The 18620-nt window shown below is 42.8% G+C and overlaps 1 protein-coding gene and 1 long non-coding RNA gene across 4 annotated transcripts; one reads left to right on the top strand and one right to left on the bottom strand.

Moving 5' to 3' along the window:
- Positions 1 to 44: 44 nt before the first annotated feature.
- LOC107322432 lies at positions 45 to 9864 on the top strand. Of its 2 annotated transcripts, none has more exons than XR_001558941.2 (3): positions 45 to 132; positions 617 to 738; positions 5601 to 9864. It is a non-coding gene; the product is annotated as an uncharacterized LOC107322432 (long non-coding RNA). The 2 variants fall into 2 exon arrangements; XR_001558942.2 differs by having other exon boundaries at positions 56 to 162.
- On the bottom strand, positions 2084 to 16428 carry CRK (CRK proto-oncogene, adaptor protein). 2 transcript variants are annotated; one of them, XM_015880459.1, is made up of 3 exons: positions 16056 to 16428; positions 10450 to 10985; positions 2084 to 5466 (listed from the first exon to the last, which is right to left on the bottom strand). In XM_015880459.1, exons 1-3 carry the CDS (start codon positions 16297 to 16299, stop codon positions 5329 to 5331), a joined length of 918 nt encoding a protein of 305 aa, XP_015735945.1. In that variant the 5' UTR covers positions 16300 to 16428; the 3' UTR covers positions 2084 to 5328. The 2 variants fall into 2 exon arrangements, with proteins under 2 accessions (XP_015735945.1, XP_015735946.1); XM_015880460.1 differs by having other exon boundaries at positions 5266 to 5466; positions 10620 to 10985.
- Positions 16429 to 18620: the final 2192 nt, after the last annotated feature.

The following is an 18620-nucleotide window of genomic DNA, read 5'->3' as shown; positions in this document are numbered from 1 at the left end:
CCCATAGCAACGGCGGCTCCTTAGTAACGGGCGGGATGTGGCCGGGCCGGGGTTGGGACCGGCCGCCATTTTGCTGTTGAGCGGCGGCCGTGAGGATGCGGATCCGCCGCGATGTGGAGGCCGAGGGCCGCGGTGCGGAGCCGGTTGGGGTTGGGGGTGCTGGTAGGGAGCCCTGCTAGTGTGTTAAAGAGCCGGGTGGGGGTGCGGGGAGGATCGGAGTGGCCGGGTTTTCCCTCAGTCTGGCTGCGCTTTTCTCCTTCCTCTCAGATCTGGTGTATTCAAAGTACAGCGGCCTTTCCCTGTTGTATTCGTCCCGGGTATAGGAATGCCTGTAGAAAGGCAGGCTGTGTGATGGGGGAGCGCTGTGGCTGCCATCACTGACTGATCACTGAGGGGATGGAACTGGAACGTGAGAGGAATGTGGCATCAATTCCTCACAGAGGCCTGAAATCCACCGAGCAGGCATTGAAAGCGTTATGATAACACCCCCCCGTTTCCCAAATCAAAGAAAAAGCAAAAGAAAAGTGATTCTGTTTGGCTAAGATAAACGTGAGGTTTGTTCAGGGTGGGTATGAGCTCGTATCCGCTATGAACAGGCTCGTATCTCTTTTTCCAGTGTCTCCTTGGATGGGCTGAAGGCTCTTGGCCTTCCTGAGGTGTGAGAGCCCACAGAGGCCATTGCAGCTTCTGATACGCAGCAGAGACAGAGCATCCCCGGCACCTCTTGGACAGAGCTGAGTATCCATTTGTGTTCTATGTTGTGCCCACTGATCAGAGGCACAGGTTTAACCATCGGTTTATTGTCACCTGATTCATTTCATTGCATTATTTCAAGTTAACGAAGACTTAAGGTTGTGTAAAACTGACAATTGGATGGTTTGCTTATGGATGTACCTAAAATATTACTATGATTTTTATAGAATTATATAGAATCCCAGCGGATTACGGTCAGTGTATTTGTGTAACACTGCGCAACTTACAATCACCTCCGCCCTTCATAAATCTTAACTAAAAAAGCCTATTTTCTCAGCAGCTAAGACTTAGTTTTGTGTGGGACTGTACATGATCAATTCGATTTGCCTCAACGTAGGGACTTTACTTGATCCTCAATTTCCTGATGCAATCCTTGCCTTGTCCTTTGCACACACAACATTTACACACATTGATTGGGCTGCTACTGCAACAGAAAGTCACCACTGCAAGAAGAAGCAATAGAACTCTGCATAAATCCTTCATGACAAAGCCATGGAGACTTGCAAATACCAATAGTGAGGTAGGTGAGCAAGGAGTAAAGCTGAGGGCAGTGCTTCTCCCTGTGGAAATTTATTATATGAGGCTGATGGGCTTATTGTGTGGACAGGAAAACTGGCATCTCAGTATAGTTAAGTGCAAAGTCCCACTCGAGGACTCCACTAAACAGTACTGATGAGGAAAGTTATGTGTAGTAACCTGCCAACTGAATACCAAGTAACTAAAATACTGAATGCTTTAATTGTAATGTAGTGAAACAAATGCCATTGTTGAACATACCAGCAAGAAAGGATTACTGACATCAAGACTCCTCCCTGCCTACTCCCAGAACCAACATACAGTGTAGTAAAGCGTTATTAAAATATATATAGTATATATTTAAAATATATATATACTATAAAGTATAAAATATGGCCTATTCTATGCAGTGAGGGCCTTGTGAGCTAAAGAGCACCCCCAGAAGGCCAAATGTTTAGGAGTATTTTCATTTAAGTCATCTCAAGAACCCCCAAACTATTTTCTAATGCATCCCTACAGTTAGAATTGAGACTAATAACTAACAAGTCTCATTTTTACTTTCTTCCTGAGTCCTCCTCCTGCAATGAGAATAGTTCTCCCTCTCCCCCTGGACTTAAGGAACTCAGTTAGTTACAGCCATTCACCTTTCACACCATCAACCTTTTCTGGTTGATAACTCCTTTTAGTCATCTCATCTTCCTTCTGCAGGTGTTGGGTTTAATTGTTTTAACATAAACGTGCTCAGTTAAAGAATGGGACTTAACAACACTTCTGTTAATGTATTCTTAAACACAAGTATTACAATAACAGCCGATTGAGAATGACACCAAGCCAAAGTTTTGGCTATACTTTTATTTACTTCACATACTATGAACATATACATTACATGCTACAAAAAATAATTAAAAAAAAAAAAAAAAAGACTTTTAACTGTCAAGAAAGTGGATAGTGTTATAATACAATGGCACATGTTCATATTCTTCTTCAAACTGGTTTGGTTAGAATCCTTCCCCAAAACCATTAACAAAACCAAAGTGTTTTATTCTTAAGATGATTAGAAATATTTGCATTATTAACAAATACAATTCAAACAAGATTAACAAGATTTAAACCAGGTCAAATATTAGTAAAAAGGCTGGGGTTTACCAAAATGAAATCTATATTAAAAAAACATAGCAGCCAGTTGTACTTTTAGTGTGATATAATGTGTAAATGCACCAGAAGAACACAGTGTAACTGAGCATCCTGCTTTCAAGGTGTGTTTCTAGAAATGATTATTCTAGTTCTAACACCTGCCTATGCACAACAGAGCAAAACCACAGTCAGAGACAAAGGATTGTGACCAACGTTCTTCGCAATGATTCTTTGCACGCATTGGGAAGAAGGGAGGGAACAAACAGAAGAGGATAAACAAAGGCCACAGAGGGTTTAATCTACATGATCATGAACGTATGTTCTACCTATTTGCCTTTAAAAGAGCTCGGTAAGTTGAAATGTCTATTTTGCAGAAATGCAAACATTAATTTCTATCATCTACGGGAAAAAAAACACACATTTCAGCTTAGAACCAAATAGTAGAAAACAGTTGCGTGGATGTATTGGTTGACTAAGAAAAACTGCTTGACAAGAACTTAGGATTCTACTGCAACAGCAGCTATTAAGACTCCTCTGGTTCCATTTTTTGCTCTTTCAAAGCGTACAAATATTTGCAATTTATACAGTCTTCACAAAAACACATCTACCAACTTTGCAGGGTATTTGCTAGTTAACAACTCCATTGATGTCTTTCATATTAAAAAGGCGAGGTTTGCATCATAAAATTCAAGAAGGAAAAAGTTATTTTGCTATCTTAAAATACCTGCTGATTGGAAAGGTATAAATGTATGGGCTTTAATTAATTGCAACTGGAAAAATAAATGCTTTGGAACAAACTGTGTCACTCTAAGAACAGTTTGTTGTGCCGCTTCTCTAAAACCTGAAGTCTTAGCATATATGGGCAACTGATCAGCTCAGTGTTAAGCCTGCATTAGAATGTAGTTAGTGAAAAATCAGTGGCAACAAAAAGTAAAGACCAGAGGAAAAATACAGCTTAGCCTTAAATAGATCAATTTGTTCCTGACCCTTGAGTTTGGTTCTGAACTTATCTCCTCAATGGAGGCTGAGTACAGAGCTAGAAGTGATCTCACCATCAGAGCAGGGGATCACCCTGACCAGGAGAACCATCCAAGCTAGAATAGCACTGCTATTCCTTCCTTACTGTTACTCCGTCACTGTTATAACAACAGTCATTTTGCTAATAATCTTTAGTACTGCTTAAGGGATTGGTGACAGAAAAATACAATTAACGTATGTTGGCATTAGTTTACAGAACGATCGGGTGCCCATTACCTGAAAATTAGACTTGCTAATGAATTAGTTCTGAAGGAAAGCAACTAGTACTTAAATATAACAAATATTAACGTTTCCAGCATGTTACACAGTTCTGAGGTAAAGTGTTACCAGTATTCTGTCTGCTGGGTCGGTGCCTTACAGCAATGGCATTTGCAGTGGGAAAACTGGCCCTGGCAGCATTTACAGCCAATGAGACATCCTAGTCTCACATGGTTTGTATCAACCATCTTCAGTTCGATATTACTTAGAAACAGCTGTTCTGTGTGGGTTATAACCTCATCAAAGTTACAGAATTTGTTTGCTTGGTCACTAGAGCACTGTATTTGGAAAACAATCCAGGGTACAGACAAGGGTTCTTGACTTCAGTGTTTAATTTCAGTTTACAAAACTTACTGGATTCATTCTGATTTATGTTAGAGAAAACCAGATAATCAGAACAGGTTTAGAAAATAATGAACAAAACCAACAAGCAGTGCATGATACCAACTATCCAATGCACTGATTTGCACTGCGAGCTATGAAGCCGTAGTGACTCTATTACACCTTTTGAAAATCAATCCAGAAGCACACAAGTATTTTCCATTAGTTTATTAAAAATAAAATCCTCGTGAATTCACTATCAAATATTTTACAGATGAGAATTAAGCCAGAAAATTCCCCAGAGTGATTTCAAACTAGAACTCGTATTTGCTTTGTCAGTTCACCACTTTTGACAGTGATTTGTACTGTAATGCATACGGGTACTGAACAATCCTAGACAAATTAAACTGGCCCTATGGAATTTATCCTTTCTGAAAGCAGTGTGAAGGTTTTAGTACATTTAGTGAATCAAACACTGCTTTAAAGCTACGCCTTAAAGTGCTACACATGTGTTTTTCAGCACTGCTATGGATGTTTATGCTTCAATAAGCCTTTCCATTTGTGGGTAATGAGTTACCGGTGTGTTAATAGAAATTTTATATTAAAATTAGCTGCTACGTCTGAAGCATCAACAGTACTGAATAAATCAATCTAGTGTCCGCCAACGTCTAGAATTCTGAGGTTGATTTGTTCTGTCATTTACCATGAAAATGGTACTTAGTTGTAAATCATAGGGCTGTCCCCAGTGTGCTCTATAAGATCTGTACTGTGCACAGTCAACTCACTGCACAAAGTACTACGCAGTCTTTCTAGGACATAGAATTCAGGATGGAAAAAATGAAATGGAGAAAACTCCAGGATAAATTTGTGGGGGGGAAAAAAAGCCAACCCAAACGAACTATCTATACATTGAATTGTCTAAGGTTCATTGCCTGAGGAAGAAGCAACATAAACGAAGGGACTGGAGAAAGCTGTAAATGCTGTCCTAACATCTCCGTTACCGCTCTCTCCAGCTGATGCTCCTGACAAGGTCCAGTCTGCTGTGCACATGGACATAAGCAGGCATTACAACCTATAATCATGTACTAGTTCTGCCACTTGACACACAACTTATCTACTGTCGTACCCTGAATTACGTGACCCTTGATTAAGGAATGGTGGTGTTCAGTCCCAGGGGTTTGCAGGTTATCAGAATGCTTTTACAAGCAATACCACTCTCAGCTTCTGTCGGAACAGAGTCTTGATGGCATCTGCAATAAAAACAAGTTGAGATTGTTCCCATCTGCAAGCACAACTGTTGAGCCACACTCAGCTGAAGTCCTCATCAGGATTCTGTTGATCCAGCAGGCGGACATGTGTGAATGGAAAGTGACCACGTTTGCCATTACATTCTCCTTCCCACTGACCACTCATGTTAATCTTTGTGACCTTCACCAGCTCACCGACCTGCAGGGGAAGGAACAAGGAAAGTTAGAATTCACAGGATGAGCTGCTGCTCCTCCCCCTTGGTGTCGTATCACCCGAGTGTACCACAGATACTTCTATAAAAACAGCATCAGCCTTAACTGATTTTGTTGCAGCAGCCTACCACCTCATGAAGAACATATTGAAAGAAACCAGCTAGGCCAGGTGAGAACTACCTTCTGGTCTGCAATCCAAAACCAAACCTTCAGAGCACATCTGAGCCCTGACATCAATAACTGGGTGTGGATGAACTGCTGGAGGTTTGTGCTCTGCTGTACTGCATCAACAGCCCCATGAGGGAATGCAGGAGGATGAAGGAAACACTCATCTGCAAACCAAATGGCTCCTTAGTGCTGAAATCCCTCTAAGTGCTCTCTGGGTAGTACTGAAGGAGTCTGGGATAACTGGGGGCTGTATTGGTAGAGCCACAGATTATAAAGCACTAGGAGAATATTTGGGGAATTACCACCTTAACATTGCTCTAACTCTGAGCACCCACAGCTGGCCATTACCACAGGCAAGGCCAGATGATCTTGCAGTCTTTCATCCATGGATTTCTCAAATAAATGCCATGTGTACAGTGAAGACAATTGATGCCCTCCTATTGATGCCCTACCCAAAATGTCTGACTAGAGAAATAATAAAACTAACAAAACAACATGCCGTGTTTAAAACCATCCAGTTCTACACAGTGTACTAAATAAAAGCACAGTAATGCATCTCATCTTCTAATTTCCAGCATAATACATAACCCGTTACATCTAAAGGAACTGCCTCCCTTTGACAAGGGCAAAAAACTGCAGGTATTTTCCCAAGGCTGACAGTTATGCAGTTCCAAGCAGGGCCACGAGTCTAGGTCTGATCAGTCCCCAACTCCTCTGCATCTTAAATGATACATTAATTAGCACTTGTCCAATAACTGACAAACTCAGTGAAAGATATCTGTGACATCGAAAAGCTGCCTACCCATTTCTACCCTCTGTGTTAAGTTTCATCAATAATCTTCTTCATGAGGAACACAACAGTCTTCAGAATTCTTTCTGTGTCACAGACAGAAAAGGCTTTGGGGACAGATATATTCTATTTTCTTTCACTAATGCTGTAAATAAACTCTCAAGGCACAGCTGCAGTGTTTTACTGCATTTAACCCAGAAATTCACTGACTATGCAGTTATGTACACGCTCAGCTCTGTACCCAATTCATCCAAAGCAGAATCTCATTATTCTCACCTCCCAGGCAATGAATGAAGAATCAGGAAAGCAATTTCAGATGCCAGTAGTCTCCGTTCACTGTACAAGCTCTAATCCCTTGCAATCTCTTGCCAAAGCAGCTTTTAACAGGGCATACATTTAAAACACTGCATGAGCATTTAATTAAGCTTCCCGTAACTCTGATGATTACTTATCTGGTAATGAGAGGCACACTGGGGACTCTTGCTGCAGCTTTGTTTTCTTTCCTTTTGTAGTAATTAGCATAGACATTTTCATCATCCATATTTTGAAGAAAATCCTCTTATGTATTTGCTAGAGGCAAAGAGGAAGCTCTCCTTGACTTCTGTATGCGAGCTTCAGCTCTTTAGGAATTTAATTGGTATCATTTTGCTACTGCTAATAATCAATGGGGAGCCGTACCAGTAAAAGTACTGTTGACCAAAACAATAGAAAGCTACAATTTAACATGGATAAGATTAAATGTGGCTATAGTAGAAGCAAAAAAAACCATCTTTCCTAATGATATCCACTACAAGAACACCACCCCAGATACTCTGAATTACTTCACATCTGGATACAGTGCTTCAACAGCAAAGTATACGACCTCTAAATCAATATGCATGAGAAAAGCACGTCCTCCTGTCTAGCTGAACAACAGCCTGACTTGTCCTGGTAGAATCAGCAATTAAAGAGACACTTGAAGTCATCTGCGCTTCTCTACTGTGTTTTTTCAATCTAGAATTGTATCCTTAATAGATCCTGGATAATCTTACTTCAGCTGCTTTTATTTACAACCAATATTTAAATAGCTAAATGTGCATGCACTGCTTTCATTTTCTCTTGACTTCCTTCCTACCTGTGTTTTTCCCTTTTCCATCCTTACTGAAGTTGGAAACATTTTTACTTTTACTCTGGGAGCCGTTCTCCTATGCCCTTTTTTATTCCAAGTGCTCCTCTTTTGAAAGGTGAAAGTGGTAGATCCTGTACTGTTACCAAGGGGAGGAGAAACAAACTAAGATGGAACGATCTCATAGTCATTAACTATGCATATTTTCCCTTCTTTTAACTAAAATATACCCAAGAACTTCTTGAAGAGGTCCAGTTACAAGCAAACTAAGTGTGATCTTGGACTAAAACCTTGCTCCATAACAGCCTTTCTTAGAACATAATTTGCAATGATCCTCCTCTAAGCTCTTCAAACCCGTGTTAGTTTTAACCTAACAGCACAGATAGGTCTGTTTGTAGTCTTGGCCACAAAACTGTTTGATGTTAACAATTTTATTTGCTTAGGGCAAACACTGGGATCAAACCCCACCTACAAATATCATCCCATTTAAGACAGAGTTTTCATTTGGAGGAAACAAATTTAGATTTATAGTTAAGAGGTTTGGGCAAAAATGGACTGAAAAGATTTATGTAATGCTTTCTAGTACGCCATTGAAGAAAGAGATCTCTGAATAAATGAAGAAGAAACACCATGAAGTGGAAGGGAACGTTAAAGACAGAAAAAAAAGACGAGAAACAGTACTTGGAGAGACAGGATGAAGAAAAACTGGGAAAGGTGAAGAGCACAGCACTGCTTTTTCCTGTACATGAAAGCAGTTCAACAACATTGTGATTTGAGACAAGAAAGGGTGCGAGGAAGCACAGTTAGAAGCAGGGATAAATGCTTCAAGTCTTAAAAGTGAGTTTTTCCAGTATTAAATACAGAATAAAGAACTACTGCTGTCAAGCATTGATTCACCATATAGCTGTAGCACATCATCCTCACTGAGAGGTCCAACCTGGAACCAGCACACATTGCAGTGAGATGATATGGCCCATGAAGACCACTGCCCTAACAGACAGTCAGAGGTGCTGTGAATCTTATTTCTACCCTCACAGATGGGCAGAGCCTGTGGACTTCTCCATTCCAGCCCCCTGCACACTTCTGCTACGCAGCACATTAGCATGAGAAGACCACAGCAGCGGGAGGTGGTTCAGAACAAAGAGGTGTGCTCCATGAAACAACACCTTCCAAAAGCACAACTTACTTTACATAACATGACTTTGAGTGAAGAGGATAAGAAAACCAGGCACAGCACTCACAAGCTGTTGGTCAGCAGGTAAGAAACAGCTTTCACTCAGATTTGCTCACAACAGCCCAGATTACCTGTATTTTCCCCATCCTCACCATTTTATTTTGTGCTCTGCTACCAAACTAGAATTTGAGCGTCATGGTGGGGTTCTGGATTAAATTAAATGAAAGAAATTTAAGCTTTAAGGAACACTGGCAGCACATTGGGTTTAGTTAAAGCTTAAAATCCAAATCCAGAAAGAAAACAAGATTTTGATACAATATGCTGCAGCAATCTAGAATGCCTCAAAGAAAATCTAATTAGAACACTCCATGACACAGAAATACCTTGAAGCTCCAGGAGATGTGTTGGTAAAGTTGGTGAGAAAGAGGAGAAGAAACAGCATTTCAGGTATTATAGAAATTGGAAGGTTAAAATTTATGTATTATTTCCCTAGAATTTGTTGAGTTGGCATGAACTTCCATATACCTGCTTTGAAACCCTGAAATCTCCATTCTGCATCCTGGCTCTCAATCCAGAAGTGCAACAAAACTTACAATAACTCTGAATATATTTCCACTGCTTCCCTAGGCAAATTTTTATGTTCAGTGGAGTAAAATTGCCAGCTCTCCCAGGTTATACATCAATTACCAGATCCATAGAATGTGCTACATTTGCCAATTGCTGAAGTATTCAAGTGCATTTTATGCCACACAAAATTAAACAGATTATTAAGAGCGCAGAGATGTTCTGACTCAGCACAGAAACTGTTTTTTCCCCCCCAAGTACTTAAAATGTCATATAAACAGGAAGTCAATTAGGTATCAGGAAATTCCAGAGCATTTAACTCAAAGAAAGCCTAGATTAAAGGATACCATTAACATATCATCCTAAGGCAAAGGTCTGCCACTTAGAACACCTTGGCCTCGATTACCTCAAATGTAACTTGGGGGATAACTATTTGATGTGTAGAGATTGAGCACCATTCTCCTTTTTAAGGGGAAAAAAAGATATCAAAAAGAGCACGGACAAATATTTGATCATATCAAGAAGTGAATCAACCTCAGGGAAACTCGTTGCTTTACTACAAATAAAACTCCATCAGTCACTACTTCTCCTCCCTAATGAGTTGTAATATATGTTCATGATTCACAGTCTAAAAAGGTGAAGCGATTTGCTTGAGGTCAAGACATTAAAATAAACCCCTACGCGGGATCATTGTTATCTCGACGTGAGTAATTTTAAAGTGACTATCAGTGCTTCTACTGATTGCTTTTAAAAGGCTGACAGGATGACAGAATAACTCAGCACACCTTTAAAGGCTGGGGTGGAGGCACACAACATTGAACACAGGTTCAGACACACAACATTATGAGCCACACCCACTCCCTCCCCCTAAAATAATGACTTCAGAAGTGAAACGTGGATGGGGAAACACTTATGTTAGTGATGTTTCACAAGAGACACGACAGTGGATCAGTAACCTAAGCATGCTTATAATCAAGCTAGTCTATAAGTGACTTTAGTCACTTATTTAAAAGAAAAAATAAAGCTTTATCAGTAACTTATCAATCATGATGCAAAACCAGCTTTACAGTGCTTTTTTTCCCTTTCTTATTCCTACAAAATTATAATGTGATGGAAAGGGAAATCCCTTGAACAGATCTCTTCTTTCTAAGTTTTGCCCATTATGTACCTCCAAAGCCAAGGCTGTCTTGTCGTAGGCATTAGGGACTCGCTTCTGGATAACCCGGGCATAAATAGGGCCATTCTGAAGGTTAGGGAGCGGAGTGTTGATGCTGGGCTGGGCATAGGGCCCTGGCTCCGGCCCACCCAGTGGTTGTGGGTGGGAACTATCCTGGTTACCTCCAGTCAGAGTAGATACTGAAGCAGAGGAAGGTCTACACTTCTCGACGTAAGGAACAGGTATCATTCCCCTCTTTCCTTCGCTGTCTTCTGCATTCCACCATTGCTCTTCAGGTTTGTCCCGGATTTTCAGTATGTCTCCTTTCTTAAATGGAAGATCTTCGTCATCGTTTCCATTAAAGTCAAAGAGAGCACGCACATATTCAACTTCCTCCTGCCTGAGGATAACGCCACTATTCTGCCTGGATCGGGGAACTGGTTCTATCAAGGTTGTAGTGTCCAAATAGTGTATTTTGTAGAATTCCAGTAAAGATGGCAAAGAATCAAACTCCTGGTCACCTATTCGAAACCTGGTGGGATTCAACCCTGAAAGGAGAAAGCAAAACGTCAACAAAGAGATTGAACAATGGTTACAACTGTAAATGAAACGTCTGGGAAGACTAATACCTTTACAGACAGTCCTAATACCTCTACAGTCATTTGATTTTGGTCAACACTCATCGTATTCATACAATTGTCACTGAACAGACAACTCATTTCCTTCTCCCCCTGATGAATACTCTAAATCTGGACAGCAAACAAAATCCTGGTAGAAATTTTTAACAGCACAGACACTACAGAAAAACATTTAGCACAGCAATACAGCAGTATGTTCTCATAACACGTAATAAACGTAATTCATTCTTTTAATCTCCATTCTTATATTCTCTGTGCTATATTCATCAGATGGAGTCTAAGCTGCAAATGCGGCCCTCGAATACATTAAAATGCAGATGATGTTCATATTCAAGACATCAGGAGTAGCAAATTACATATAATCCATTTCAGTTTTCAATCTGTGAGGTTTTTTTTTTCTTTTCATTTTTATGCTCATCAGCTGGGGAAAAACATAAGTATGATGTTCCATTTCCACCACGCACCATATACTGTGTAATCAGTTATGGGAAGAATCGTGGAAGGCTGGGGGAGGGCAGTGGAGAGGAAAAGATTTATGCTTTAATGAGTAACTCTTAGCAAGAACGAGATGCTTACTTTGCAAGTCTGCTTCTCTGCAGGGAATATCTAAGAGTTCTGAGAATGAGCTCTCGAGTACAAAGCTAGAAGAATTTTTCAGGCTGTCGCTGATCCAAAAGTCCCTTCAAAGTAGCACCGTCAGCACGACAAGCTAACGTTACAAGAAGGTCTTTCAAGAGAGCAAAAAGGGCTTCTAATAGAGAAAGGGCAGATTCGGTAAGATCAACACAGAGAAACAGCCAATAAATAAGTTCTGAAGTCCTCAAGGAACAGAAACATCATTTGAGTTGGTTACAGAAAATTCAAAGCAGCAGAACTAAGTCATAGGAAAATGCACATTCAGATACATCAAAAGGCTGAAGGACTTTCAAAAGAAATCAGCCCCACTGCAATGAGCCAAAAAAAGCACTGGTCTCAAAAAAAACTCCCAAAGTAACCAAAAATCACACTGATAAGGAAACGAATGTAAATATCAGTGTGATGTGTGAACCTGGCACAGAAAGAGGAGTAAGACTCTAGAAATAACACATGACAGCCTAAAACAGCTGCCAAATGTACCTACATAAAGCTTAAGAAAGTCCACTAAAGCCTTATGTGTGAGGAAGCAGGGACTGAGATCAGTGCACTGCAGAGCCTTCCAAAATACATTTGACATATCTGAAGAGAGAACGCAGCCCCTTCAAATAGGTTTTAAGATCAGAATGATCAATGTGTTCCTTGAAGGGACAAAAAGGATCGACACTATTTGCACAAAGGGAACACGCCCAAAATGCCACACGCGGTTCTGATTCTTTTGTTTTAAAAGCAGAGGGCAGCTACAGCCATTTGAGGTCTGGAAAGCAGGATCTTTGCAGCAAGAAATCCATAAGCTTCATTCAAACTGCTGAAGAACATAAAGGCAGCAACCTGGTCACGGCCTGGAAAACTTGAATGGGAAGATTCCTAAAAGCACCTTGACAGGAGTTGAAAGTCGCTATTAGGAAAAGGCAGGTTGGAAATACAACCACACCTTACCAAGCAGGTGGTAATCTCCTCATCAGTTTAAGTCTTTGGTGTATACTCTTGTTCAACTACAAAGTCAAAGAGCTGAGTGATGTCACTTAAACAGCAGGGAAATAATTCCACACATTAGAAGCTTCCAAGTCCTGCCATTCCCTGCTACAATGAAACCCATAGATTAACAGATTTCAGGCTTGGAAGAATTCTTCAGCTTCTTGTTTGAATTACAACACTTCTCATACCTGTAGGCCAGTGGAAAAAACTAAGGCAAGATCTACCATAAGGAAGTCAGAGCAAAAGAGCTGTGTTTGTTTTCTTTGTCTGGAGAAGCAGAGATGTTTTCCTTCACAACCCTGGAACAGTTTTCTTGAAGGCACAAGTTCCAGCAGCATATGGTCTGCATCTTCCGAGGGCTCTCAGGAAAAGCAGAATGTGTGCAAAGGTAAGACTGGCTTCTAAAGGAACTTTAGTCACTTCCTATTAAAGTTGGACAACTGAAGAAATCCTCTTCCCTCCTCCCCAGCTCTGGACAGCCAAAGGAAGGACAGCAGCTCAGCTCACACCTTTGCTGCAGGACTGTTCGGCTCTGTAAGACAGCCCCTTAGAATGAGAAAGGGAAAGAGATGTGTATCATCTTCCTACCTACTCCATCCGAGCTCTGTCTGTGCTAGGACTTAATGTGATTCCATCCACTTGGAAACAGATAGTGAAATCTCTGCTCTCAAAGGGGTGATGAAGGGGTTAAAATCCAAAGTAGCCCATAATTAAACTAAGCGTAAAATTTGGACCCTGACTGATCTCTATGACACACGGGCCTTCCTACGGAGGACTTTTACACTGGCTTGGCTTTGTGTCAGTGTGGAAAAGATCATTCACAGAGGTGTTAAATAAAACATCTAACATTCTTTTTGGGAGCGTGGGCAGGTGGCATAACCACAGAGCAGCTTTGCGCTTCATCAGACCCTCAAGGGTTTCACATTTCTCTCTTCACTCCCATCCCGTCCGTGCCACTAGGCAGTTTTCTCTTTATCCCTAAGCTTTGGTAAGCTTTCCTTTTTAGGGCATGGGAGACTTAACAGGAATATAGGTTTTCAATTTCATCTCTAGACACACCCCACAAACCCCTACCCCCATCTTCAAAAGCACATTTGGGGAAAGAAAGGCTGTTCTTGGTGTTCAGGGTGCTGAGACACGAGGCTCTCACTCTGAACACATCACAGCAACATATCACAGCCTTCCTCCTAGAGCAACTCTGCAACAGAGGCAAAACCTTCTGCCTGTTTCCCCCACCTTCATTCCGACACCTTCTTCTCCTTGTTCTTCAGTGCCTGTCTGCTCACTACTGAGACAAGCACTCAGGAATGCTCTATAAAAACATGAGTCCAGGAAGTGCAGCCTGAATCCTTCAGAAAATCACAATGGAGCGCAATAAGCACGTTCTTAAGACGCATAATACTTACTGAAAACATCACCTTCCACTCTGTCACACTTCTCTATGTCATAAAGAAAAACGTTAAGGCTTTCAGGCTTCTGGCCTGATGTCTTTAGATGTTTGAGTGTACACCAGACATCACGGCCCTATCCTTGTATGTCAAACTGCAAAGACGTGATGGGTTTAAAGTCAGGTTCCTACTGTCACCTGCACACAGCAGGGTACAAGCAGTCACAAATCACACATGCATTTCAATCACCTGAAGCCAATAAATCAACACAGGAACCTGACCGGGCATATTTAGGCTTTCCAGTGAGTTGTGTGCATCTGTCAAACAATCAATTGCAATAAAAATAAGTAGACCATATAGAAAACTGACATGGTAAAGTTGGTTTTTCCAAAATAGCTACTTGTGAACATTTACCTCATTTCACTGCACTACCTTCCCCATCCAAACCTGAAATCATCTTCAACCTTATAGCAATAATAGCACGTCCCTTCCTTTAAAGAACATTTCTCCCTGGAGGAAATTCTTAATTACAGGTTAAACGTAACTTACTACACACACACTTTCTTCCTTTGAGCGTGAAAAGCGCACAGCATCAGCATGACATTCATTTAAACCCACTTGAATTTCAGCACAAAAATACCTTTGGTGTGAAAGCAAAGCAGCACCTATTCCAATAACATCAAGGTGGGGAAAAAGTGGACTTCCAAAAAGTAATAAAGCTCAGGATGGACTCCACTACAAATCACCATAGAAGCTTATTCTGCTCTGTGTAACAACCACACGTTTCACACATCAACCTATGAAAATAAACCTTTGCCTTGATAAGACATGAAACGCTGAGGAACCGAATGTATCTTGTGGTAAACCACTTCACTACCCGCTTCGCTTCCAGTTCAATGCAGCCACCTTTATCTCCTGCATTGCAGAGCTTTGTGTGACTGAAGCACACCTTACAGCAGCGGCAGATTCCTGTGATGAACCCAATGACTTCAGGCTTTCCCCAGTTTGTCAATTCTAAACGTTACCCCAATCAGGAGAGATCACTGTAGAATGGTGCAAACCCACCCACCACCAACAGATTCCTTCTTTATCAACTACAGTCTGCACAGCCTTTCTGTCTCTGTAGCAACCTATGTCCTAACTTCACTCCTCGTCAGGTTCATTAGCTCTCCTATTACACAGCCTTATTATACAGCCTTCCAGACTTTGTAGTGGTTTCTCAGAGATGCCAGCAATTCGCCCACATCATTCTGTGAGCATTAACATCCAGACAGGAGCGGCTCCACCGCCAACATCAGCAATGCCCCCATCAGGGCTGCTGCTTAATTCAACCTTCTCATCACACATCGATAGATTATACATTGCTGAAGGCTCCAGGTCACTTGTGCGTTCAGAATCATTGCTTTCTGCAATGCAAAAGCAACACTTCAAGGGTTAACTTAAGTACATTATGTTTGTATTAGAGGTTGATGAGGAATAACATCAAATCTCCCTTTACAACACAAGGTGTGTGTAGGAGGGGGAACCCTGAATTCCGTATCTGATCTAAAGGAACAAACGCCTTTACACTGCTCCCACCCAGCTTTGATTCACGACTAAGTTTAGCCTCACAATCTGTCCTCTTAACTCTCAACTATTCCAACCCAATTCAACCTTTGAATTGACACTTCCAGGGATCCATCTCCACGCTGACACACCTCACCCACAAATTAAAACAAAACGAAAGAAGGCATAAAGCTGTAAAAGTGTGACGGCTCCGGGCTGCGCTCTGTCCCATCGTTTAGATGCGAGGCAGGTGCAGGGAAACGGCTGCAAGGCGAGATTGAATTAAGTCCTCTACAAAGAGCAACACGACTCCAACACAACACGACTCCACCACGACTCTCAGACCCGGCCGTGAGCAGAGCGGAGCTGCAGGGACCAGGCGCAGAGCGGGGCCCGCAGCGGCTGATGGGCACGGCCAGCCCTGGGGGTCACTCACCCGGGGTCCCGGGGCCCTCTCCGCCGGCCCTTCGTCCTCCCGCCGGCCCCAGGCTGTTGACGATGTAGTGCGACACGCGGGAGCTCTCAGACACCGACAGGACGAAGTCTCCGGGGATGGTGCCCGAGTCTCGCACCAGGAAGGTCCCGTGGCGCTGCCCCTGAAGCAACGACACCGCCTCGGCCCGGCTCAGCCGCCCCCAGTACCAGCTCCCCCGGTCCTCGGAGTCGAACTGCCCGGCCATGGGGGCCGTCCCGCCCGCAGGCCGCACTCGCTGCCCCCGCCCCGCGGGCCGCCGCCGCCCGCGGTGCCCAGCTCCGCGCCCAGCCCTACCGCACCAAAATGGCGGCCCCTACCCTGACCTCACCTACCGGAAGTGACCGCACGCGGGAGACGCGGGGGGATACGTGACGTCATCACAACGCGCGGCCTTGGGGACGGTTGGCGGCCTGTGGGGGCTGCGCATGCGCGTTGGGTGGAGCGCAGGGTCTGAGGGGAGCTGTGTGTGTGCTGCCTTGTAGGTGAGACCTGATTGTGAGTGCGGAGGGTCCGTCTGGGCACCCACAGGATCACAGAATGACCCGGGTTGGAAGGGACCTCAAGGATCATGTAGTTCCAACCCCCTGCCTGGCAGGGCCACCAAACATACACCTTTACTAGATCAGGTTGCCCATGGCCCCGTCCAACCTGGCCTTGAACACCTCCAAGGACGGGGCATCCACAACCTCCCTGGGCAGCCTGTTCCAGGGCCTCACCACTCTCCTAGTGAAGAACTTCCCCCTGACATCCAACCTAAATCTTCCCTCTTTTAACTTCAAACCATTTCCCCGTGTCCTGCTATTGTCAGCCCTTTCCAAGAGTTTACTCCCCTCCTGGTTATAGGTTCCCTTCAGGTATTGAAAGGCTGCAATGAGGTCACCCCGCAACCTTCTCTTCTCCAGGCTGAACAAACCCAACTCCCTCAGCCTGTCCTCAGAGGGGAGGTGCTCCAGCCCCTGATCATCTTCCTGTCCCTCCATTGAGGATTCAATTCATTGTCTTTTTTCCTTCAGAGAGAAGCTGCCACCTGCAGTTGGTGCTTTCACCTTCCCAGCCAGCTGCATTTTCCTGCCTCACAGCTGTTTGCATGGAAAACCACTGGAAAACCCTTCCCAGGGAGATGTTCTGTGTTAAGTAGAGCCCTGTGGAAAAACAAGCTGTTTCTGACCCTGAGAAGATCACTGACCGCAGGAGCCTGCAGATAAAGTTGCTTCACTTCCATTTCTGCTGCAGGGGAATGTGCATGTGGGTGTATGCACCATTAAGAATTATAAGGATGGAGAAATAGGTACCAAGTTTAGATTAGCTTCAAGTTCCAGAGTAACATCTTCAGAGTCTGGATAACTGCATAGACAATTCCATTCCAGCTCTGCTCAATTCTATAAGCTTTTTTTTTTCCCCCAAAGGAATGTGTATTTTCAACTGTGTGGCCTCCATGTGGCAGCACTTGCATAAACATGGAGCACAGCTGCCCTTAACTGTGCAAGTGCATGTGCTGGCTCACAGCACCTTTGCTTTCTTGTGAGGCATTGGGAAGCCCTGTGACTGTCTCATGGAGTGGCTTTGGTATTGTGTTTTGTATGAACCTTCACAGTATCCCAATGGAAAAATATTCTATCTTACAGGTGGGAGGCTGCAGTTATAAATATATAAGAAAACACCAGGTGTTTGACTTATCAGATGGTTTAACAAATGAGCATCCTTCCTTCGCTGATCCTGTTCTCTCTCCAGATGGACTGTAGGTAGGAGCCAGTCATGATCTATTTGGAACCTAGAATGCCAGTTTCCCTGGTGACGCATGGAGTTTGCAGGATGGCTGCAGAAATAGCACACTTCTGTGCTCGGGTTTTTCATAGATTTAAAAAGCTGGAGATTCTTGTTGAGAATTAAATCCCAGCAGCAGGAAAGTACAGCCACATTCAGGGTAGTGCTTCACAGTCTTCAAATAAACAAGCCAGAAGTCTCTTGCAATGATAAAAATAATCATTTTTAGACTCCTGCCAGGCCAAGAAAGAAAGAAGAGAAGCTGCCTTTTGACTGAGAGTTGTTGTTCTTTTTCTCCTTCCCTTTTGTAACCCATCTTCCCTTGTTTCCAGCTGAACATCAACAGGAGCTGGATGGTTTCAGCAGGTTTCTTTCACAACTGCTGGCAGTTGGGAATATTATTGCAAGAGTTCCCTCTGGTGGTCACTAATGGGGAAATGAATAATACTTCCTCTCTAAGAAGCTTTTTTTTTATGCTGGAAAGATTTATTGTTCAGTCACTCTATTATTTTTAACAGCCTTTCTTTAGTTCTCTAGATAATGACTGAGAACCTTCTCCAGATTCCTGTTTCATCATTAACACTCCACTCCTCACTAGTTTACTACCACTGATTCACCCTTTCAGCACAAAAGCTGCAATAAAGGTGGAGCTTTTCTGCTCCAACCTGCATTCCTTCGTTCACATTTTATAGGCAGAGGATGCAGTCCTGAGCGCTGAGTGGAAAAGAACAGAGATGGAGACTTAGAAGAATGAAATTAGAT

This window comes from Coturnix japonica, chromosome 19, assembly GCF_001577835.2.
Source record: "Coturnix japonica isolate 7356 chromosome 19, Coturnix japonica 2.1, whole genome shotgun sequence".
In the NCBI taxonomy this organism is placed as follows: Eukaryota; Metazoa; Chordata; class Aves; order Galliformes; family Phasianidae; genus Coturnix; species Coturnix japonica.
The sequence above is the reverse complement of the archived record's forward strand: the minus strand, read 5'-3'. Positions and strand labels throughout refer to the sequence as shown.

What these genes read in the sequence shown, in the direction of transcription:
- CRK (XM_015880459.1), bottom strand. Translation starts at nt 16,299, where the DNA reads ATGGCCGGGCAGTTCGACTCCGAGGACCGGGGGAGCTGGTACTGGGGG. An exon ending in AGAGGGCCCCGGGACCCCGG is followed by an intron (nt 10,986 to 16,055) that starts GTGAGTGACCCC and finishes TTCTCCTTTCAG; the next exon opens with GGTTGAATCCCACCAGGTTT. An exon ending in AGACAGCCTTGGCTTTGGAG is followed by an intron (nt 5,467 to 10,449) that starts GTACATAATGGG and finishes CTTCCCCTGCAG; the next exon opens with GTCGGTGAGCTGGTGAAGGT.